The sequence below is a fragment of the Cupressus sempervirens genome, chromosome 5 (assembly GCF_028749045.1).
Source record: "Cupressus sempervirens isolate cs-2001-9-10 chromosome 5, ASM2874904v1, whole genome shotgun sequence".
NCBI lineage: Eukaryota > Viridiplantae > Streptophyta > Pinopsida > Cupressales > Cupressaceae > Cupressus > Cupressus sempervirens.
This window is the reverse complement of record NC_143122.1, coordinates 424,379,277-424,404,778: the sequence shown is the minus strand read 5'-3', so window position 1 is coordinate 424,404,778 and position 25,502 is coordinate 424,379,277. Positions and strand designations below refer to the sequence as shown.

At 36.7% G+C, this 25,502-nt stretch overlaps 1 protein-coding gene across 1 annotated transcript in view; it reads left to right on the top strand.

Moving 5' to 3' along the window:
* Positions 1-25,502, top strand: part of RNL (RNAligase) — a 264,836-nt gene that overhangs the window by 95,767 nt on the left and 143,567 nt on the right. Inside the window, exons 12-14 of the mRNA XM_089830995.1 lie at positions 958-1,118; positions 1,349-1,380; positions 1,857-2,038. Coding sequence (XP_089687121.1) covers positions 958-1,118; positions 1,349-1,380; positions 1,857-2,038 — 375 coding nt within the window. The remainder of the gene's footprint in view (positions 1-957; positions 1,119-1,348; positions 1,381-1,856; positions 2,039-25,502) is intronic.

The following is a 25,502-nucleotide window of genomic DNA, read 5'->3' as shown; positions in this document are numbered from 1 at the left end:
TAGAAAAGCTCCACAACTTTAATATTTCCCCAAACAAAACCAAATAAATTCTTGTGACTGGCTGGCATCTTCTAAATTAATGCCGTTAGCCTATCTGGATGGGAAGATAGACCAACAAGGCGCCAGAAAGGCCTAGCGTAGAGAATGGGACATTACACAAAAGGTACTTTTTTTTATATGCAAGTTGCACCTACAACACACAAAACTCAATTGCTTATGACTAGATTTGATAACTCAAATGCAATCCATTAGATAAATTTTCTAGATGTGAAAATGTCAACCTGGAGGAGCCAATGGAAGGTGGTATTCATGCTGTTCCTTCTGAATAGAGAGGGAATCAACATTTCCTCTAATGATATCTTCTAGCTCTTTTGCTGTCTATTGATGCCATCAACATGTTGGTGTTCTCTTCTATGCTTTTGGAGTTCATTTTATGTTTGATTGTGAGTTTGTGTAATCTCACACGTTTGTTGTCAGTTAACATAACAATATGAAAGCTTTTGTGGAAGTTTTTTTGCATCCTTGTTATGGACAGCCATCGCTGGTCAAGATTGTTATGTCCATGCATTCAACAGATTCTATTATTCACCTTTATTTCAAAAGAATTTAAGAAAATGAATTGAAATTGATATGGTTGAATTGACATCCTTTTATTAGGTATTTGTTTTTAAATGTGGAAAAAATGGAAATTTTACATCTTCTAAGATCAATTTGTTATTCTTTCAAATGATGGTTTAGTAATAGTCTTCTTTGGTATAAGATTTCTCAGATTACATTCCTTGTATATTTACTTTTCAATAAGAAACTCTTATGGTTGAGGTATTATAAAGTGTTCTTTACTGAGTTTTTATGTTCCTTCTTGGTAATAACTGTATTAATAGATCTGTTCTCTCTCTCTCTCTCTCCCTCTCGCTCTCTCTCTCTCTCTAAATGGTCAAACTCACCTAATTGTTGCAGGAGATGATAGGGTTGTTGTGTCAGAAACGCTTTCCAGCTGAATTGAAATGCCGCTATAACTTACGTATATTTCCTTATCTGTCGAGTAATTGTGTTCACTTCAAAATGGTCATCCATATTTATAGCGATTCTGGTTTCCGGCGTTATCAAAAGGAAATGAGGTGTGTTTTATTTCTTTCCTCTGTGGGAATATCCAGAAGTTGATTCATGTAGGGAATGAAAATAGCACATTTTCATTTTGTATAAGTGTTTTCTTCGTTTCATCTTTTTGACAAGTTACATTGAACTTGAGACAATAAGAAAAGCATGCCGAGTGCAGTTGCATCCCTTAAGCACTGTATTGCAGTATTTTTTGTGATTCTGATGTCTCACTAGGTTTTTCATTTTTCAGGAATCATCCTGGGTTATGGCCTCTATACAGGGGTATGTATCAAAACCAGATCTTGTCTTTTAATAGATTCCCAACTACAAATGTTTTTGGAATTTAATTGTCGATGATGATGATTTGGAAGAGCATGTGAATTTGAGGGCTTTATGGTTGCACAGAAATATTCTTTTACTTTGCGTTTTGTTCGTTATGGTTCCTCATCGTATAGAGTTTAACATTGCATTCTTGAGGTTGGGAAAGGCTATCATAAGTTTATCTTTAAAAGTTGTACGAGTAGTTGTCTGGTATGATTGAAGGCAAATGGGAACGGGGAGCATTAATTTTTGTGGATTTCTACTATTCAGAACAAGAATCACTTCTTCTTAGCCTTTCTCTTTTCAGTAATGTTTTCTGTATTTTATGGGTTTTGTGATGATGTTTGTTTGATTTGTTTACCTTTGTAACCAGTATTAGCTTTGCAAAATGCTCCTGCTATAATTTGGCAAAAGCTGACAACATTCTTTATTAACAGGTTTCTTTGTAGACATAAACTTGTTTAAAGTATCTGAGGAGAAAGCTTCACAGATGTCTAAAGATGAAAGCTTATTATTAGATCACGTGCAGTCTAGTTTTGGGACGAGAATGTTTGAGCATGATGATTTGGCCGATGAAGCTGAGAATTTAATGATTAAGCTAAAGTTCTTGACATACAAGGTCGTATCGATAACCTTACCTTGCATTATTATGGGGCAAGATATTGCTTTGGATGACCTCATTTTATTATTTGTGCAGTTTAAGACCATAGTGAAAAATTGAGTTTGTTAAGCTAATTCTGGAACTCTGAAATTTGAGTGTTGTATTATGAATGCATTAGTACCATTCCTTGTGGAAAGAAATAAATTAATGTTTAAAGTTTTCTGTTAAATAATGTAAGGAAAGAATAGACAATGGCAAGTAGGTGCATAATGAGCTAGTAAATTAAATTTTGTTTTGAGATTCATCGTCTTTGTAATCAATTGTTAATTCTTTTTCCATTTCTTTTGTTAGTGAAAAAATCAAGTGAGTTTTCATGATTGTCTTGGTTGCAGTTTTTGGATTTAGTTGTCCCTTGGACTAGCATTTTAGTTAATTCTAAATGCCTCTTGTGGCCTCTTCTTATGCTTACCGGTGTAGGAATTTTTTGTGAACTACCAAATTCAGCGCACTTACAATAGTTTGGTAGTGCCTTATTACTCAAAGGAGGACACCCTTGTTTGCAACTGCAGTCATTGCTCTTGCATGGATGAAACTTGAGTATTCATGTATTATCTTTTAATCTTAAATGGCTGGTTTTGATTTGGGTTTGAAATTCATTCAAATTTGTTTTGAGTTGGGCTCGGATTCGTTTTGGGTTCGTCCATACTAGTATATGTATTTATGCAGCAGCAAATAAGTTCATACATCTTTTAGTTCACAAATGCACAAATGACATATAAAACAACGTTTTTGATTTTCTTAGTGGTTAGTTCTAGGGTTGGTGGGTCAAATAGACCTATTTTGGCAACAAAACTTTATGGAAAAAGTCAACAAAAATGCCTTTTTGATCGAATTCGCCCAAAATTCCTTGCATTGAAATTTGAAGTCTGCAAAAGTCTGTCAAAATTCCGCTACTTTAGCATGATAGAATTGGATTTGTATATGCTTTGGTTGGTAATGATTTTATTATGATGGAATATCTTCTCAATTGAGGATCATGCTTGCTTTGGTTTCTTGTGGGGAGCTCATGATGCACATTTTGAACCCTATGATGGTGTGATGCCTTGGTTGATTCTCATGTATCCTGGGTCCCTGTGCAAGACTTTCCAGTGAATTTGACAGACTGTGGCAGACTTTTGGACGAATCTGAACCGAACTAGAATTTACAGTGAACCAACTCCCAAATTCCACATGCCAGGAGTGAATGTAGTAACTTAGCTTTTAATTAACTGTGAAGTGATCATTCCATTTATTTATTGTTTGCTTGTTGATGACCCATGTACTAGTGCTGCTTGGTCTGTAGGTTAATGTGCAGGAGCACCTAGGGTAGGCTAGAGGAAACTCTCAAGTCTCCTAGGTTAATTTTGGCTTGTAGTGGCTCTAGGCAAGCCACTAGTGAATAATGGGGCATTTTAGGGTCCTACTGATGTGTTTAGGTGTTTGAGATGTCGAATAGGTGAGTTGGAAACAAGTTGTTAACTTTGGCACAAAATTGTCACAGTTTTCAAAAGTTGCTAAGTTGCAACTAGGCATGCAATTTGGGTCTTGGAATGTCCAAATGGTAGGATTAGTCATGAAACATCTAGAAAGGCGACAAAGGGTCTAATTGAACCGCAAGACATCGATTTGGAAAGTCCAAGACATGTTTGAGGCAAAAATATGGAGGATGCATATAGTAATGTTAAACTTTTGAATGACAATTAAAATAAACATAGTTTACTTGACATGCAAACATGCCATCACTACGGGATCACCCAAAATGATGACAAGAAACTGGTATTAATGTTAATGGTAGTAGCATGTGTATAAGAAAAAGGCCTGATTTGAAATACATTGGGGTTTGCTTTATATGATCAAGGTATTTTTGGAAATCTCAGACTTTCCGTTTGTTAGGCTGAATTACATTTTCAATGACTTGATTGGTAAAACTCCGCAAATTTTGCTAACATCTAAAAAAAAGCAATTCGTAAAAAGGATTCTTCACTATTATTGAATTTAGGGAGCATATTACTGTTTTACTTCATACATATAGCAAAATTAGAGTTAAATGCACATCATAGACCAAAAAAAACCAATACATATCAAGTGTTAATGTAAAGATTACAAGCTATAATTTCAATGTTTATAATTTGTACATTTCTTCTCTGACCAGAGATTATTATTGTCTCCTGCCACTGTGTGGTTGTCTCAATAGGTGTCCCAACTAAAGGATTTTCTTGTGAATGTGTTGATTCTGTTGAACCAGTCTCTAGTGAGCAATAGTTGTAGCTTGCCATATCCTATGCCATACCTATTCATCTTTGCCCCACAATACTTGCATATTACTAGTCCACACAGTATACCTACTAGCCCTTTGTTTCCAAACAGGGTTTCTAGGCTTGCTGTCACCCCTTATTTGAGTGGATGTCATTTTATTTTTGGAAAAATGGAAGAATTCCTAGCAAAATGGAAAAATAAGGAACAATCAGACTCAAATCGAGCAGCCTAACACAAATCATCTATAACAAATGGACAAAATGTAGTCCTTAAACCTGAGAACTAAAAGTAAAAAAATGCACAAGGAGTTGTAGATTCTAGCGAAAGCATTTAGAATGAAGGCATAAATGTTAAAAAATGGAATTGTGTTACTGTTATTTGTTATATACCTTTGAAAAGCCACTAAGTAAGCGTTGATTTCTGTTCCAAAACACCTGCAAACATGACTGCTAAAAAAAGACTCCAAAATGATTTATTGTTTTGAAGCAGAAGGGACATAGGGAATGTGAGCACCTTTTCATTGAAATTCCTACTTTTTTTCTAAATACTTCTCACCAAGTTATATTTTTGAGTAACCTGGAACCATTTTGACTTGAATACTTGCTATAGACCAAAGCATATCACTTGTGATACAATTGATTGTATGGTTACTTTGGAGGTTAACAAATATATTGAATACTTGTATAATAGGATTTTATTCACACGATCTAAATATAATTGCTTAGTTATTTCAAAGGTTCTGAATTATAATGAATGATTTTATTATAGAATTTTGTGAGTTGACATGATTTAAATTTAGCTGGTAATTTAGGAGACAGACTATTTAATTGAGGAACATTATGCACGAGAAGCAAGTGAACAAAACTCAAGCGAGACGAGATTGACAGTAGTTGAATAGTGGAACAATTTAGGATTTTTATTTCAAGCGAACTCATACAAAACAGGAAAAATCTATAAAATAGATGCATGACAGAATTCTATAGAAGAGATACATGCCTTCTATTTGGAATACATGCATCAAATTTGGCTACTATTTTGACCTTGATTTTTCATGATAAAACATTTCCCAAACTCAAATACTTGTGAACCAAGAGAAGGGCAAAATTATTTTGTTGAGAATGATGATAATAATGTTGACTACGATGAAGGAGGAGGATCAGTGTAAGAATGTTGAGAAATGTTGTGATTTGACCCAAAACACAAACAATTCATCACGATGGATTCTATCATCGGTTCCTTATTGTTTTTTACTCTCGTGATTTGACCCAAAACACACAAATAATTCATCAAGATGGATTCTATCATCAGCTCCTTCCTTGTTCTTTATTGTTTTGCTTTCCACTAGTCTTGGAAGATGATGCTTGCTTAAGGTTTAGCTCATATTTCTTTATGTTTGTGAGATTGAACTTTGAATGGAATGTCCTATACAAGTAGGTCAAGAAATGATGCCAATTAAAGCCGCTAGATTGCATAAGAGGTCATGACTATGAGTTAACTTTGTGGTGATTGTATCTAATCATCTAGCCATCAGTGTATAGTGAGTTGTAATTTTAATGAAACAGATCTATATATTACTTATAATAAATAATGTACAAACTATTTACAAAATATGTAGGCGGCGTGGGGTAATGTTGCAAGGTTGTGTACAGTAGGCCAAGCCTAGGAAAACAAGTCTAAAGAGTGACATGTTTTAAAAAACAATTGGTTTAAGCTTTACATCATATCAAATTCACATGAAAAACATTAGGCTTGGAACTTCATGCAACATTTGGCAACTCTTGAACACTAGGAGTGAGTTCCCAACCTTAACAATGTTTTCTTTGTTTTGTTATGTGAAATCCATCATTAGTTGATCACTTTCCTAGTTTGGAAAATTGGCCAAAGCAAGATGCTGTAAATGGAGGATGGTGATTAGGTAGAGTAGATCATTGAGTATAACTAGTGTCGCATTCAAGAGAGCTTCTATAATGACACCAAATTTGGTTCTTGCATGGGAATGAACACTGAACTTGGTCACAAGGTTTGGAGGAGGAGACAAAATAATTTTGCAAGGTTCATTGTGCTAGTAATTGTTAGCCATATTCACCCCCTGGCCAAAATTTGAGTTTACCTGTCAAACATGTCCAACGATCATATTTTCAAATATTCAAATGATCAAATGTTATAAAGGATACACTTAAGCCTTGGGTTGCATTTTATATCCTAAGTCTTAGGCTTTTTATGCTCTAACCCCTAGGAGATTCAAGTTGCGATCGTGCGACTATCCTTCATCGCCCAGTCGTTGCAGTCTGTGGCTTAACTGTTAGGAGAGGTGCGAATGTGCGACACAGTGTTTTCAGTGATCAGTGCGGCTTTGCGGTTTAGAAGGCTAACATCCAGTTTTGAGTGCCGACGTAGTGATCTCTCTTCATTGCTTGGTCGTAGGGTTATGATCTTGAATCAAGGTTTAAGTTGTGATGTCGCGACCCTTCCTCATTCGCACGATCACAAAGAGTTTAGTGTTAACCATGGTTAGGATGGTGAAGTCGCGAATCACCTTGTGTGTATGGTCGTGAATTGCGTGCCTCAGCAGGCTCGGGTGAAGAGCAAGCAATGATGATTAAGTCCAATTTCACATGACCGCGGTCATTTCATGTGAATTCAAGGTTCAAGCCGCAACGATGCAAATGGTATGTTGGCAATTTGGATCACAGTTTCGCACGGTTGTAGACATCTAATGCTGGTTGGATATTAAGTGACAATGATGCGAGACGCCAATTTCACATTGTTGCCAGATCATGATAGTTAAGAGAAGATGTTAAGGATATCGCTGTATACCAAACGAAGCAACTCTTTGATAGCGGATCTGATCTTTTCGATCTCCTTCATCCACTTTCATCATTCCCCATGCCTAATAAATATTGAGGGACACTCCATCGCTGCTTGGTGATCCATCTAATTAGTCAGAATGATAATGGCTGCCGTTTCTATCTTCTCAAGGTTCTGTTTGGCGAATAAGTGATTTTCAGGTGCGTCTGGATGTGCTATGATCAGATCTTTCCCAGATTTGCAGTGATTGTTCTTTGCAGTTGTTGAGTTTTGCCTTAGTGTAGAAGCTATCTGAGTTGTGCTTGAACTATAAAAGTAGATTTTGTAACCCTTCTTAGAGTTGATAATTTTTCTAATTCTTTATCATTGTATGCTTATGCTCTGCTACTGTAATTTCCTTTGTTTCTGAGTTAATATACTCCTCTGTTTTATCTCCTTCTTCTATTAAAATATTGTGCAATACCTCTTGCCTTTGTGTTAATATATTGTCTTCATTTCTCAATTGTATGATTGTATCTACTTGGCTTTTGAATGATATAAAGTGAAGTCTCTTCCTTATAGCAGTCTTTTGGTTTCTGATCTACATATGGTTGTTGGATTAAGAAAGGATTGAATTTGTATACTTTGAGGTTATGGTGATGAACTGTGCATTCTTGGGTAGAGATAAGGTTGAACATACTATTTGGTGTATCACCTCCTCTTAGATTAGATTAGGTAGTTTGCTTGCATGCATTCCTTCTCCCTTTTCCTCTCAAGAAATATTTAGGTACATCCTGATAATAAGGAAGCCGACTTTCTCCGGAGATTCAATCTCAAGTCGCAATGTCCCACACTTTCGAGATTGTTTCCATGTTACATGAGGCTGCCTTTAGGTAAGACTTTAGGCGAGGGTGCTAGCTTTTGTGTCAACAGTTTTTGGTACACCTAGTGGGACTAACATTTGAAGCATTATAAGTTCACTGGTGTCAAAGAAGAAATTTTCCAATATATGTTGAGAAGATAGTGCTGCTCTCAGCATTCCAGGATTTCAAGAGGCTCATTTTCAAGTATTTGGTGACTCCATCTCTACATTCTGGTTTCTAGACCAAAGTTGTTGTGATTCATGCCCAAGACTCGCACAAGGGCATCTTCTAGAGGTAATTTTCAATACACCGAGCTCTCATTTTCAAACCCTAGAAGGAAGAGAAATAGATTATCTCTATCATCAGTTAGGAGTGCAACAGTAGTACATACACCTGCAAGATCTCTCTCCACTCCTATTGATAGATCACAGGCTAGGTTGCCATCTTTTCATTTAAATAGAGTATTATTCTACATGGCATAGCCTAGAGCACATGCATTTGCCACCTTTAATGGTAGGAGTCCTCTTCTTTTGGTTCAAAGACAAGACATTCTAGTGTCAGCTCTCAAAAATATACGTGATTTCACTGGTGAAACTTCCATCTCCCTTGTAGAACATATTCAAAAGATTTTAAATGTTTGTAATATACATGGTATTATAGAGGATGATGTTGCTGTTAGGCTTCTAGCTTCATCCTTAAAAGGAAAAGCATTACAATGGTATAGAGGTTTACCTCATTACACTATTATTGATTGGCATGGGTTAGGAGCAGGGCTTTGTAAGCATTTTGAGGACAAAAGTGATCACCTATCACTTCTAAAGCAGCTAACAACCATCAAGAGAGCACCCCATGAATATATGACTGATTTTAATTATAGGTTTCAAAAGATGCGGGATAGAATACCCAGTGTAGTAAAGCCTTCCCCTGGTAATGAATTCTTGTATTACCTTAGAGCTTTTTATAGTGATATTGCTACCACTCTACAATCTATGGGAGGGGATGCTTTATCAAATGCTTATGAGATAGCCATAAGATCAAAGAATATGCTGATTCAAGGAGGGAAGTTAGCTCCAAGGCCTCCAATGCCTTTCTTTCCTGACATGACCAATCATCAACCTGCTATAGCCCCTATTCTCACTTCCTCTGCTAGTCAGTCCCTTGCTGTGGTTCCAATAGCTTCCACATCTTCTAATGGAGTTGATAAGATTGAGGCCATGATGCAAAATATAGACAAGAAGTTGCAGGATCAAGAAAGGAAGATGGAGGACAACATTGCAATGATGCAAAAAATGAGTAATGCGTTGGTAACTATGAAGAGGCAACAAGCTCAAAATAATAAGCCTCCCCAACTTTAGTATCAGGATCCTATACATAATAGACCTCCAGACCAGAGTCATGTCCCCTATAATTAGAATAGACCTATTGACACTGCCCTTGCTACAAATGCCATCCTAAATAGGGCTTTAGTCTCTCAAAATAATCTTGCTCAAGATCAAGACTTTTGCCCTTCTTGTAACTACTATGGATATTGTATGTGTCAGAGGGTAGAGGCTTAGCATTAACTACACAAGAACAAGTAGTATTGCAGCAACACAATTCTAATCAACCTGCTGATGCATCTCATCTACAATGGCAAGTTTATTGCTCTTTCATGAACCATCATCTAGGGGTGCACCGCCATGCTAACAATGATGCCATAGCTCACAACTAGGGTAAACTTTAAGAAATCCCCCTCTAGAAAAAGATATAAATTATTGGCGAATCTTTCATTATTTTGAGAAACCAAATTATTTTTATTGACGAATCTCTCAATTTTTTTTATTTTAAATATTATTTACATTGTTGATTATTTTGGAATCATAATTTTTGAGTAGAAAATATTGGCAAATCTCAGTAATAATAGGAAGTTCGCTAATCGTCATAGTATATTACAAATCAAAATTGAACATGTTTTATATCATGAAAATTCTGAGGATAATTATATTATATTTTAAATCAATAGTGAAAACTAAATGTTGGTAATAAATTCCTAAAGTAACTAATAATTATGATAATTATTGGTGAATTAATTTTAATTTCTTCGATAATAAATAATATTTAGGTGAATCAAATCTAATCAGGTATCAAATATTGTGGCGAATCGTTGAGTTTAATTTTTTTTAATAAAATAAAATTTTGAGCGATTTTAAATATTTTAGAAGTAAATTTAATAAAATGTGGCGATTTATGTTGCATTAAATCTTAAATTATTAGCCAAATTACTATCAAAAAGCTTCGAAATTTCACAAAATTACGATTCACCACTAAAAGCAACCTACTCACAACACTAGAAGTAGGAGGAGCTATTGAGGATGCCATTCCTCCACCAATTCAAGCTTCAACTTCAGATGTTGCTCCTCATGTGCCCGTGATGAATGTACAATCTGATGTTACTCCTCAACGGAGACAAGATATGAGCAACAAGAAGTCTACTGAACCTCAGACTTCTCAAATTCAGTCACCTATCCATACAGTTCCTAAAGCTTCAGTTAAAGCAGTTAGTGCTCCTCCCTTCAATGTGGTAGATCAAATGAAAAAGACTAATGTCAATATTTCTATATGGGATGTTGTTGCTACTATACCATCACAGAAGAAGCTATTGCAGCAAGAGCTAGAGGGCATAGAAGTGAAAGATCAGCCACCTAGAGAGGAGAAGGTAACAAGCTTAATGCAGTCAATGAAAGGAGAAACAAGTAAGAAAATCAGGTTTCCTCCTTTCTATGTTCTTTTAATCATAGGAGATAAACTAGTCCATAATTGTATGATAGATTTAGGGGCTAGTAGCTCTGGAATGCTTAGGTCTGTAGCCGACCTCATGGGTATTAAATATGAACCAATGGTTAAAGATGTGTTCCAACTAGATGGCAGCTTTGTCAAGACTGTAGGAGTCTTACAAAATGTAGAGATGACATTGCATGCTTGCCCTGGTTGTACTGTAACACAAGATATATCAGTAGCTATAAAACCACATTTTACCATCTGTCTTTCTAGAGACTTTTCTGCACAAATAGGTGGCTATATTTCATCTGACTGGTCTTATATGTTTTTTAGAACAAGGCATGGAACAAAAGCTTCCATAAGAGCAGAACCTCTGGCCCTCAATCATATAGAAATCTGCACCCCTAGTCCTATAAACATGAATTGCACTATTAATGAAGAAGAGGATGGAGACATAACACATGAGCCCGCCACTTCTTAAGTAGAAGTGCCTGACTTTCTTTTGGATGAGTGGGCCACTACTTTATCAGTTTGATCCAGTACAAGAAGCTCTAGAGACAGACCTTGGCACATATTGCATATCAGAGAGGGATGCTCGTATTCCTAATTTGATAAAGAAGGAAGAGAATATTGATGAATTTTGGAGAATGTTCTTTGATGTTTCAAGAAATATAAATGGCTCAGGGGCTGGTGTCACGCTCATTTCCGCTGAATTGGAGAAATACTCTCTTATAGGCTCCAATTCAGCTGCACTAATAATGTATCAGAGTATGAAGTTCTGATCCAAGGTCTCCAGCTTGCACAAAGTTGAGGAATCAAAGCTTAAAGGGTATTTGGGGATAGTGAGTTGGTCGTTCATCAAGTAAAAAGTCAGAATGTTACAATGAACAACCTTCTCAAATCATACAAGCATAGAGTTTGGGATTTGCTTGAGAGCTTCCAAGCATTCAACATCTAGAGTGCCCCTAGGAGAGAAAATAAACATGCTGACAGTCTTTCAACAATTGGTGCTTCTTATGATATACTAGAGCATGTTGCCGATGAAAGGTAGCAACAGATCAGAATTGTTGTAAGGCCTACTATTCCTGATAATTGCACAAATTGGCAAGTTTTTGACTCGAATGAGCAAATGCTCAATTTCTTGTAAAATGAAGCAGAGTTCTTTGCTAAGAATCAGTCTAAGCTCCAAAGTCAGTATGGAGACCAGATTTTGAACCTGAACTCCAACAAGTTACCTAAAGGTTTAGTCACCTTGGAGGGCATTTTCAATTCTGATGGTCAAGCAAAGGGTAAGGGTTCAAATCTGACTACAAGCAAGGATGATCATACGCCTTTCAAGAATTCAATGATGTTATTGCTTGGACATATGAAGACTTAGACCTAAAATTATGTCAGCACACCATAGATTTAGATGATAATTCCAAGCCTGTTAGGCAGAAGCAGAGGCCAGTTAACTCTAAGATTGAACCACTAATGAGGAAAGAATTGACAAGGCTCATAGAGGTCAACATTATTTTCCCTATCAAGCACTCCTCATGGGTGATTAACCTTGTTCCTGTTAGGAAGAAGAGTGGAGAAAGTAGACTACGTGTAGACTTTAGAGACCTTAATAGCGCTTCTCTTAAAGATCACCACCGCCTTCCCTCTATGGAACAAGTCCTATCCAAGGTTAGTGGTTCAGAAAGATTTTCTTTCTTAGATGGTTTTTCAGACTATAATTAGGTGTTAGTACAAGCCTCTGATAGATATAAGATTGCTCTCACTACTAAGTATGGCACCTATGCTTATTGTAAGATGCTTTTGGACTAACCAATGCAAGTGCCACATTTTAGAAGGCAATGGAGATGGCCTTTAAAGGTATGTTGGAAAAATTTGTGCTACTATATCTGGATGATATAACTATCTTTTCAAAGCATGCAATAGATCATTTTGATCATCTGAGACAAGTATTTGAAATATGCAGAGAGTATGGTTTGTCCTTGAACCCCAAGAAATGTGTATTTGCTACTGACCAAGGAAAGCTCTTAGGGCATATTGTGTCAAGAAATGGGTTAACAATAGATCGAGAGAGGGTAGAAGCAATTCTTGTTCTCCCACTTCCCACCAATAAGAAAGGATTTCAGAGTTTCCTTGGTAGGATCAACTTCGCAAGAAGGTTCATCCTTGATCTTGCTTCTATGGTAAAGCTTCTCACAACTATGTTAAAGAAGAAAGAAGAACTTGGTGTTCACTTGGACAATAGAGGTAAAGCCTAGTTTTGAAGAAATCAAGTAGTCAATTGCATCAGCCCCTACTCTTGTCAACCCCAATTTTGACAGAGATTTCATCCTCTACTCCCTTGGAGGAAAGTCAAGCATTTCAGGTGTTCTTATACAGTTAAATGATGAAAATTTGGAACAGCCCATTGCTTTCTTCAATGAAGGGCTTAATGATTATGAGGAAAGATACAATTATGTAGGGAAACAGGTCCTTGTTGTTGTGAGGGCTCTCAAAAAATTCAGACATCTCTCGTCTCACAACAGAATCTAGCTTTTAGTTTCACATGCAAGTGTAAAGGACTTCCTCTTGTACAAGGATATCAATGAGAAGAGAGTTGGATGGATTACTAGAGTCATGGAATATGATATTGATATTAAGATCACCAAGTTTGTAAGAGGTAAGGGACTGTGTGAACATATGGCTTCAGCTTTTGAGACACATGAAGAAGCTACTCTCTTAATTCAAAATGAGCAACCAATGGAGAATGGAGATCAGATTGATTGTTTGCAGAATATGACTGCTTTCTTGACAGAAGGAAGATGCCCCCAAGGCCTAGACAGAGCCAAGAGGAGACAGTTCAGATTGCAAGCTATTCCCTATGTCTTGGTGGATGGAGTATCATTCAGAAAGGATTCTGATGGAGTCTTACTAAGATGTATACAGACAGATTAGGTTAGCATGTTGCTGAAGGAGTTTCATGATGGCCCTATTGGTGGCCGTTTCTCAGCCAGAGTCATTGCAATGAAGATAATGAGGGCTGGATATTATTGGCCCACCCTATTTAATGACTGCCATAAGTGGGTAAGGAAGTGTGAGAAATGTGCTTTCTTCTCAGGAAAGCAAAGATTGGCTGCCCTTCCCCTCTATCCCATTCAAGTTGACCAACCTTTTGCCCAATGGGGTTTGGATTTCATTGGTCCAATAAATCCACCCTCTAGCGCTGGTCATAAATGGATCTTGGCAGCCATAGACTATTTCACAAGATGGACTGAGGCAGTGGCTTTGAAGGATGCAACAGAGGCCTAAGTAGTTGAATTCCTTGATGGAATTGTGAGAAGATTTGGTGTTCCCTCAACAATCATATCTAATATCCCCAAATCTTTTGTTGGAACTCACATATGTTCTTGGGCTCTAGAATATGGGATATATTTGAGCACTTCCTCGAATTGTTATCCCCAAGGCAATGGCTTGGTCGAATCCTCTAACAAGAATCTCATCAGGATCATGAGGAGAACAATTAAGACAATCATAGGAGTTGGCATGCCAAGTTGAAGACAGCCCTTTGGGTTGACAAAATTACACCCAAGACAGGAGTTGGGAATTCACCTTTTATGCCAGTTTATGGAAGGGAAGCCATGCTTCCTATTTTACTGGAATTCCCCTCACTTGAGTTGGCTCATCAATTGGAGATAGAGGAAAATGATCCCATGACAATCAGGTTAGCAGAACTGATTGAGTTAGACAAGAGAGCAGTTGGGAATTCACCTTTTATGCTAGTTTATGGAAGGGAAGCCATGCTTCCTATTTTACTGGAATTCCCCTCTCTTGAGCTAGCTCATCAATTGGAGCTAGAGGAAAATGATCCCATGACAAATCAGGTTAGCAGAATTGGTTGAGTCAGAAGAAAAAAGGCATCAGGCTATGCATACACTTGAGGCTCGTCCACAACAGGTCAAAGGATGTTTTGATAGAAAGGCTACAACTAGGATTTTCAGGGGAGGAGATCTTGTTCTCAAGTGGGATGCTGATAGAGCCAAGCCAGGAACTTATTCTAAGTTCGATGCTATCTGGAGTGGGCTTTATGTTATCACCATTTGCAAGGAGGCCAATGCTTTGCAGCCATCCAGGCCCAATGGTGATGTTCTATCAATTCCAGTTAATGGGATTTACCTCAAACCCTGCTTCTAGAGAGGGTTAAGGTTTTGTGTAAATATTAGGTTAGTTTTCAGCTTTTCAAGAAGTGCTGAGCACAGGTTATCTCTCTATAAGATAGCCAGGTCTTGAAGTTTTGCAGTTGCAGAGAAGAGGAGGCAGGGTTTTGTGGTTTCAGCATGCAAGATCTCAGTTTTTTATGACTCTGTAGACCAATGGATGCTTTAGGCCATTGGTCATATACATAGTAGGCTAGTATCCCCTCTGAGTTGCCAAAATTGTTAGCCATGTTTGCCCCCCCGCCAAAATTTGAATTTTCCTGTCAAACATGTCCAACCTCAAATATTCAAATGTTCAAATGTTATAAAGTATACACTTAAACCTTGGGTTGCATTTTATATCCTAAGTCTCAAGCTTTTTATGTTTTATCCCTTTGGAGATTCAAGTTGCGATCGTGCAACTATCCTTCGTCTCCCAGTCGCTGTAGGCTATGGCTTAACCGTCAGTAGAGGTGTGAATGTGCGACACGGTCTTTTCAGCGGTTAGTGCAGGTTCGTGGTTTAGAAGGCTAACATCTAGTTATGAGTGGTGCCGTAGCAATCTCTCTTTATTGCTCGGTCGCAGGGTTATGATCTTGACTCAAGGTTTAAGTTGCGATGTTGCGACCCTTACTAATTCGCATGATCGCAAAGAGTTGTGTTAACCATGGTCAGGATGGCGAAGTCACGAATCACCTTGTGTGCATGGTTATTGGGGTCAGTGATGGGTTAAAAGATCAAGGTGCGAAACAACAATAGCATGAAATGAGCAGACGAAATGGTTGTCGTAGCTTCGCTGAAGTGATGGCTTGAACCACAATTAGTACTGCGATCATACACCTCTTCCTGTTCGCATGGTCGTGATGAGTTAAAGATAATCCAGGGTTAAAGTCGCGGAGTTGTGGCATGGCACCATATGGATGACGCTGGCGATGTGGCAGTTCCTAATTGGTCAAAGAGCTAGGCTATGCATGAAGGGTCCCAGTTGTATCTTGATCGTTGGATCTAAAAAAATCAACGCATGTCACTATGTTGTTATGGAAAATTGTACGCTCAATTTATATAGCGAGATAACAATGATGCAACACATGTATCAGAGGGCCCGGGTGGAGAACAAAAATGGCGATTAAGTCCATTTTTGCACGATCATGGGCTTTTCATGTCAAGTCAAGGTTGAAGCTGCGATGACGTGAATGGTATGTTTGCACGGTCGCAGGCATCTAGTGCTAGTTGGATGTTAAGTAGCAATGATGAGAGATGCCAGTTTCATGTTATTGCCTGATCGCGGTAGTTAGGAGAAGATGTTAATGATAAGTTCTGAAGCAACGATATAGATTGTTTGTGGTTTCGCGAGGAATAATAGCTAGTGGAGAAAGGTGGTTGCGAAGCTGCGATCATGGGCTATCAAACATGAAACATAAGTTGAATGCTGGCAGGGTGGTGGAATGATGAAGTATGATTGGTCTACGTGGCAAGGCCTGAGGGTTGACTGTAGTTGATTGATGACATGGCTGACTTGATGTGCTGATAACAAAGGAAGCAACTCTTTGATGGCGGATCAGATCTTTTCGATCTCCTTTAACCACTTTCATCGTTCCCCATGCTTGATAAATATCAAAGGACACTCCATCGCCGCCTGGTGATCCACCTAATCAATCAGATCGATAATGGTTGCTGTTTTTGTCTTCTCAAGTTTCTGTTTGGTGAATAAGTGATTTCCTGCATTAGGATGTGTGTGATTATCAAATGTTGCCCAGATTTGCAGTGATTGTTCTCTGCAGTCTTGAATGTAGTTGTTGAGTTTTGCCTTAGGGTAGAAGCTATTTGAGTTATGGTTGAACTATAAGAATAGATTTTGTAACCCTTCTTAGGGTCGATCCTTTCTCTAATTCTTTCGCATTGTATGTTTATGCTCTGCTATAGTAATTTCCTTTGCCTCTGAGTTAATATACTCCTTTGTTATATCTCTTTCTTCCATTAATATATTGTGCAATACCTTCTTGCCATTGTGTTAATATATTGCCTTTATTTCTCAACATTATGATTGTATCTACTTCGCTTTTGAATGATATAAAGTGAAGTCTCTTCCTTATAGCATTCTTTTGGTTTCTGATCTACATATGGTTGTTGGATTAAGCAATGATTGAATTTGTATACTTTGAGGGTATATTGATGAATTGTACATTCATGGGTAAAGATAAGGTTGAACATACTATTTGGTGTATCACCTCCTTTTAGATTAGATTAGGTAGTTTGTTTCCATGCATTCCTTCTCCCTTTTTCTCTGAAGAAATAGTTAGGTGCATCCTGATAGTAAGGAAGCCGACCTTCTCTGGAGATTCAATCTCAAGTCGCAAAGTTCCACACTTTTGAGATTATTTCCATGTTACATGAGGCTGCCTTTAGGTAAGACTTTATGCAAGGGTGCAAGCTTTTGTGTCAACAGTAATCCAACAGAGTTTAGAGATAGGCCACATCTACAGACACATTGTTTTCTTGCACTTAAATTTGTTAGAAAAATAACATGTAGCTATGGATTTCCTAAAGTGAAAAATCGCTTCTCAACTAAACAATAAGTGAAAATAGATATAATCCAAAATTACACCGCCACTCATAAAATTTCAAATCTGTTTGTATTTTTAAAGATAGAAAAGGCCAATCTCCCACTATAACATCGTGTGAGCTCGAAGGCAGGCCTAAGGCGTTGAACAATTCATGAATCCTAGTTATGATTGAGCTTTGCCATGGAACCCACACCAATGTTGATGATCTCTATCTATATAAAAGAAATAGACAAATAGTATTGAACACACCCAAGTGAACCAAGCAATCCGAATATACAAACCTTAGTAGAGTACATACTTAAAAGGATGGGTAGATCGGTTTTAAAAATTACATCCTAGATGTTGTGTAAACTAAAAGTGGGTGTAGAGTTATTCATCTCCTTTCCTATGAGTACAAATGTGAAAATGGATTTCCATGTGTGATTCCAATGTTTCCAACAAGAGTGGTTGATCTGAAGAACTATTTTGTAATGCATATGAGGAGATGAAATATAATTATTTTTTAATCCCTCATTCTATAGACTTGAAGAAAAGGATTCAATAAGCTTTACGGGTGTGAGTAATCTTGGATCACTCAATAATATTGTTGTTTTATTTATTTTTGTTATGGTTAGGTGAATAAAACAAATGGAAACATTTATAAGTCCATGTACCTAAGGAAGTGTGCAAGGAGACAAAGGGGGTTGAAAATACTTAATATTTGTGGCCAAAGGTAATTTCAAGAGCGGGTATATTTTTCTATTATTCTTATCACAAAATCATGGAGACACCCATCTTGGCATCCCCTTGAGGAGGGCAAAGAGTAATGATTAGAGGGAATAGAGGAAACACCTTTGCAGGTGCCCACATTGGGAATTTCTATAGTCCCCTGACACTCCCCTCCTTAGGTGCCCCCTAGGGGCTTATATGAGTTGTGAGCTATGTGGCCTTGTGTTGATGTCATATAGGGGGTGTGGGATTTCCAAGAGGCGCAAGAGCATCGTAAATCGGGGCTTGGCATAGTGGTTTATTCATTCATAGTTGAGTCCTTGAATACAAAGCATAAGTAGCAAGGCCAATAGCACTAGCTTGCACATATGTAAAGCCAATTTGGCTAATGTTTAGCACATCTTGGAATATTGTATTTTCTTCGTCATTAGAGTAATAAGTAGTGTCCTCATTTAATTTCAGTGTTGTGTTTTTGCTGCTATTAGGATGATAGATAGTTTCTATTATCTCTGTTTAGTATCTAATGGTTATCTATTGTAATCTTCTGTAAATATTATAATTTTTCTAATATTTAGTTTTTTTATTTCTAGAATAGAATATTTCTAATCTTTACGATTGTATCTTAAGGAAACATCATTTAGTCTCTTGTATAAATTGATCTCTTGATCACTATTAATAACGAGCAAATATTTTTCGAAGACTTCGTAATATGGTATCAAAGCCAAAACTCTCATTTTTTTCGAAAATAATTATAATTTCCTGGTTGAAGTTATCTGCCTTTTATTTTCAAAATTATTTACGTGCATATTTGCTTCCAACTCTCTCTATAATCTAACTAGGGTTTCCATTTAGAGAGATCTGAATCCGCCGATTTCTAGTTCAAATATGCAACCCATTTCTGTCTAGATCCGTCTTTTTTTTCTACACATTTCTGCCATTTTTTTGTGGTTTTTTAGCAGCAGGGCCGTTTTTGTTCAAAACCCTAATTTTCTGTATCGGATCAAATTTGTTTTACAGGTTCCTGGTGGGTTGTTTCAAGAGCTCAACTAGGTTATCGTCAAAATTTTAGGGTGCCTCAATTTTTGTGCTTCGATTTTTGAGCCAGCCGATCTAGAAACTGATAGCATATTCTTTCTGGGTTTTTCAAGCTCTCTTCTAGGTCACCCTTCAAATTTTATGGGTCTCTACTTTTTGAGGGTTGTATGTACTTGCATGTTTGTTGCATGTACTTGTATGTTGTTTGCATGTGTTGCTTTACCATGCAAAGACTCGTGTTTTGCCACCCTTAAACATTCGAGTGGGTTCTCATAATTGTTTTCCTCAAAAATAAAAAATTCTGATGGGGTTTCATATTTTTTTGCCTAAATTTTTTTTGCGGGTTTCTAAAAATTTTCCCTTAAAATTTCCGATTCTCTAATTCTCAAAGTTGTGTGGGATTCCTTTGTGGGTTTTTAATTTCTTCCTCAAAAATTATTTTTTGGGTTTTACCGTTTTCCCTTAAAAAAAAAACAAAGCTTTGTAATGTTGGGTTTTGATTGATTTTTCACCACAAAAATCATGTTGTGTTTTGATTATTTTTCACCACAAAAATCATGGCTTTTTGCGGTTTGTTTTGGAGCATTATGTTCTTTTGCAAAGTTTTGGAGCATTATCCAAAGTACCATCAACAGTCTTCTTAGCAGACATCCTCTGCTCCAGATTCAGAAGGCTCTCGGAAGAAAAGCATTCAGTGCAACTATTGTCACAAGTTTGGGAACATGAAGGTTGAATGTCAGAAGTGCTTAGTTAATTTATCTAAGCAATTTTCTTCGTAGCCTACAGCGAACAATGCATAGCCCCTTAAGCAGACAGAATTTTCCTTTTAGGCTTTTTGACAGCTTCGTGCTCTGGATAGATTAACCATTGAGGGAGGGTATTACGATAATAGATAGTTTCTATTCTCTCTATTTGGTATCTAATGGTTATCTATTGTAATCTTATGTAAATATTAGAATGTTTCTAATATTTAGTTTTTTGTTTCTAGAATAGAATGTTTCTATTATTTACGATCGTTTTTCAAGGAAGCATCGTTCAGTCTCTTGTATAAATTGATCTCTTGATCATTGTTAATAACAAGCAAATATCTTCCAATTACTTTGTAATAGCTGCTTGGGGGAGTAGTTGCTGGAAATATAAGAGGAGTAGTTGTTGGAAATATAAGAGGAGTAATTGAGAGGGTAGGGGTGAATCGGCTTGAATACCTTTACAAATAAACTATTAACATCCACTAAGTCAGCTTGCATAAACCAAATAATAAACAAAACTATTTTGCTGCAGGTCGGCTGATACTGAAATGGAGTCACTTAGTTAACACTGAGTTCCTTGGTAACTGACCTGACACGGTTTACACTGAACCCCTTTGGTAACCAACCCGACTTGGTTTACATAGGAATCCTTCAATGACCGACCTAGCTTAGTTTACATTGGATTACTGAACTTGGCTTCTTCTAAACTTTTGCTTGGTTAATATTAGAGTCTTCTGAGCTCGGTTACTATTGGCAGTGCTCAGTTAGAGTGTAACATTTGTGTAACATCATTGACAATATACAATTGAATAATTGTTATCACCGATCTCCCTCTTTGGCATTGATGGCAACACAACATGTCATAAGCAAACAAAACTTAGAGCAAATAGAATGATTTATAATATCGTTAGTTTCATTTTGATTCTTCATCCATGAGAACTCCCTTTGAGATTCTCCCTCTGACATCTTATCTTTAACTCTGTTTATATAGGATTCCTTCAATGACTGACCTAGCTTAGTTTACACTAGATCACTGAACTTAGCTTCTTCTGAACTTCTGCTTAGCTGATATTGGAGTCTTTTGAGCTCAGTTACTACTGACAATGCTTGGTTAGAGTGTAACATTTGTGTAACATCAATGACAATATACAATTGAATAAGTGTTATCACCAATCTCCCTCTTTGGCATTGATGGCAACACAATATGTCATAAAGAAAGAAAACTTAGTGCAAATAGAATGATTTATAATATCCTTAGTTTCATTTAGATTCTTCAATCATGAGAACTCCCTTTGAGATTCTCCGTCTGACATCTTATCTTTAGACTCCATCTGATCAAGTTCTCCCTCTTGCTGATATACAAATTTCTTCCTCAGATTCATCAAACTCTCCCTCAATTCTTTTGATATGACATATTCAATCTCTCCCTCGTTGACATCAAATGCCAAAGACTTTATACAATGAGTTTATAATGTACTTGATGTACTGAGTCATATTCAATGAGCTTTGACTTCTTTGCATCAACTTGATAGATCTTCAATGTAGTTTGGTTGATGCATTACTAATTTGTACTCCAGTGAGCATCAGATAGGGGAATGACCCGTAGCTTTTCTCTGAGATACAAAAATGCATCCTTAGGTAATGGCTTGGTAAATATGTCAGCAACTTGCTTCTTTGTGTTCAGATATTCTAGTCTTACTTCTTTATCTTGAACTAATTCTTTCAGAAAATGATATTTGATTGCAATGTGTTTTGTCTTGGTGTGCATCACTGGATTCTTGGATATATTTATTGCACTTGTGTTATCATAGTAGATGACTACTGGATCCTTGATTTCTTCCATCATTCCTTACAACAATTGTTTGATTCAAATTATGTTGGAACAATTAACTGCCACAACAACATATTCTACTTCTACTGTATATTGAGAGATGCAATTTTTCTTTTTCCTTGGCCACGATACTAACCTCTTTCCAAGAAAGAATGCTCATCCATGGGTGCTCTTCCTGTCATCAATTCTTCCAACCCAATCTGCATAGTAAAGGATTTCAACTCAAAGTTTCCTTCTTTCTTGTACCATAGACCATAGTCTTGAGTGTCTTTTAGATATCTCATAATTATTTTGATTGCCATCATATATTTTTTGTTGGGATTTGCAGAACATCGTGCAACTATACCAATTGCTAATGCAGTATCAGGTCTTGTGTGAACTACATACTAAAATTTTCCAATCATGGATCTGTAGGTAGTCTGATTTACCTCCTTTGATTCATTATTCTTGGATAGTTTATGTCTAGTAGACATAGGTGTTACAACTGGTTTGGAATCTTCCATTCCAAAGGTGTTCAATATCTCCTTGATATATTTTGTCTGAGTAAGGTAAATGCCATCCTTCATTTGATGAACTTGTAAACCAATAAAGAATTTTATCTCTCGAAATATTGACATTTCAAATTCTTTCCTGATTTCTTCAGAGAATGATTTGCACACATCATCATGACCTGTAAATAGGATATCATCCACAAATATTTCTACTAACAATATCTTGTTTTGTGGTCCTCCTTTAATATAAAGACTATTGTTATCATTGGTTCTCTAAAAACCAATATTTATCAGATATCCATGTAGCCTCTCATATCATGCTCTAGGAGCTTGTTTAAGACCATACAAAACTTTGTGTAACTTGGAGACCATGTCTCTTTTATTTGGATCAATGAAACGTTCAGGCTGATCAATGTAAATTTCTTCCTCTAGAATTCCATTCAAGAAAGCTGATTTTACATCCATTTGATGCATTTTGAATCCTTTAAATGTAGCATATGCAAGCAGTGTTCTAACTCCTTCAAGTCTAGCAACAGGAGAAAATGTTTCGCTGTAGTCTATTCCTTCTTCTTGAACATATCCTTTGTACACCAACCTTGCTTTATTCCTTGATACTTCGCCATTTTTATTCAATTTGTTTCTAAATACCCACTTTGTACCAATTACATTTTTGTCCTTGGGTCTAGGAACAAGAGTCCAGGTATTGTTCTTTCCAATTTGTTCAATCTCTTCATTCATTGCCTCTATTCAACTGCCATTATTCAAAGCATCTTTAACAATTCTAGGTTCAAACTCAATAAGCAAACGTGTACCTTTTAGTTTATTCCTTGTCATTATGCCTCCTGTCTGATCTCCTACTATTTGCTCAGGTGCAAGATGCCTTCTGACATGTCTAGTGAGTACAGGTACCATCCTAGATTCTTGACTTGATTCACTTGGTTCACCATGCTCAAAGGTTCTGTGAATTTCTGAACTCTGTTATGTTCCTACAATTGATTCCCATAGTCTGTGATTCAAGTTCTTCTGTCTGAGACTTGGTTAGAATTGTCTCTAACTCGGGTTGCATTGGCTGCAACTTGGGTTGTACTGCAGACTTGGGTGACATGGGTAGTATTGTCTACTAGGGTGGTGCAATCTATTGTTGCCCAATCACATTTGCTTGTATGTTTGGTAAGGTATCAGGCTCAAAGTAAACAAAATTTTTGTAGTCTTCAGGTTCCTTGTTGCTTTGTTCTTCACTCTTTTTTGCAAACTCATCAATTTTTACATGTACACTTTCTATAAACTTGTGAGTAGCAAGATTCAAACATTTATATGCTTTGCTCTTGTTGGAGTAACATAGGAATATGCCTTCATCACCTTTTACATCAGACTTTCCTTTCCTTGTCTGTTTTAAGATATAACATTTGCTTCCAAATACTTTGAAATAGCAGATGTTATGTTTTTTGCCATACCATAATTCATAAGATGTTTAATCTGTACCTTTCTTTAGTTGAACTCGGTTCAAGGTATGAACTGCTGTTCTGATTGCTTCTTTCCAGTATTTGGATGCAACATTTTTCTTTGCCATTAGTGTTCTTGCACGATCCATGATGGATCTATTCCTTCTGTTTGCTATGTCATTCTGTTGAGGTGTACCAGGTGCAGATACTTGTCTTTTGATTCCTCTTTGATTTGCGAAATTCATTGAATTTATTATAGATGAATTCTCCTCCTCTGTTTGATCTTAGGCATTTTAAATTCTTTCCTGTTTCTTTTTCAACTCTAGCCATATAGTAGTTGAACTTTTGAAAAGCTTCAAAATTGTCTTTCAAGTACATTACTGTCATCATCCTAGAATAATCATCAACAAACAAAATGAAATATTTGTCTCCACTATAGCTTTCTATACCTATTGGTCCACAAAGATTTGTATGAACTAGTTCCAAAACTTCTTTAGTATTGTCATACTTGCTTTTGAAGCTAGTTTTACCCATCTTTCCAATCCGACATTGTTTGCATATGACCATTTCAAGTTTCTTCAGGTTTGGAATACCTCTTACTGTTTTGTTCTTACTTATAGTAACCAGATTATCAAACTTTACATGACACATTCTTTTATGCTATAGCCAAGTTTCCTCTACTTGTGCCAACAAGCATGAACTTTCAGTGATATCTAGATAGAATAGATTACATTTTGTCTGATTGCCAATTCCAACTAGGTTTCCTTTACCATCCAGTAGCCTGGCCTTCCCGTTCATGAATTCTACCTTGTATTCAATATTGTTCAGCTGTGCCACACTTAGAAGATTGTGTCTCAGTCCTTCAACCGAGTAAGCATTGTCACATTTGAGTTTATGAGACGATGCAATGCATCCTTTTCCCTTCACAGAACATGGTTCATTGTTTCCAAATTTAACATTTCCACCATCATAGTGCTCCAAGTGTTTAAACGTAGTTTTATCACCAGTCATGTGATGAGAACACTATCTATTATACATGTGTCATTCTTGCTAACATGTGAAATAAGTGCCATCTTTTCATTATCCTCATCATCTGATTCATCTTTAATAGCAATATATACCATTTCATCTTCATAATCACTGACATAAACTTTAGCAATATAACAAGATTTCTTACCTTTGTCTTTGTAGTCTTTGTAGCTCTTGAAATCTTTCTTTCCTTTGAACTTGCTGAATTTTTAGTCATCTTTGTTTTCCTTATTTGGACACCTTGCAACAATGTGACCAACTTCTTCACAAGAGAAACAGATCAGTGGAATTTTGCCTTAATATTTAACTTTGCCTTTTGATAACCTTCTTGCAAGTAGGGCTTCAATATCTTCAAGGTCATCATTTGATTCTTTTTCTTCATTGTCAGACTGTTTGCCTTTCGAGTTTCCTCCCTTTTTACCAAGAGTTAGTTTTTCTTTGAATGCTGATTCTATGTTGCAAGATCCAGGAAGATAGTTATCAAAGTTATCCAAGTCAAAAGCTGTTAACCTTCCTACTAGTGCATCCAAAGTTATATCATTTTTGGGATCACATTGCATCTCTTGATCAATTGAAACTCTATTTGCATAAATAGGAAGGAGAGTTCTTAATACCTTGCTGACTACTATCACATCATCTATTGTTTCTCTTGTAGCTTTGATTGCACTCACGCTTGTTTTGATTGCTTCACTGTATTTAGCAATGTTTTCATCTTCTCTCATTCTCATTTGATCAAATTGGTGTCTTAGACTTTCTGTTTTG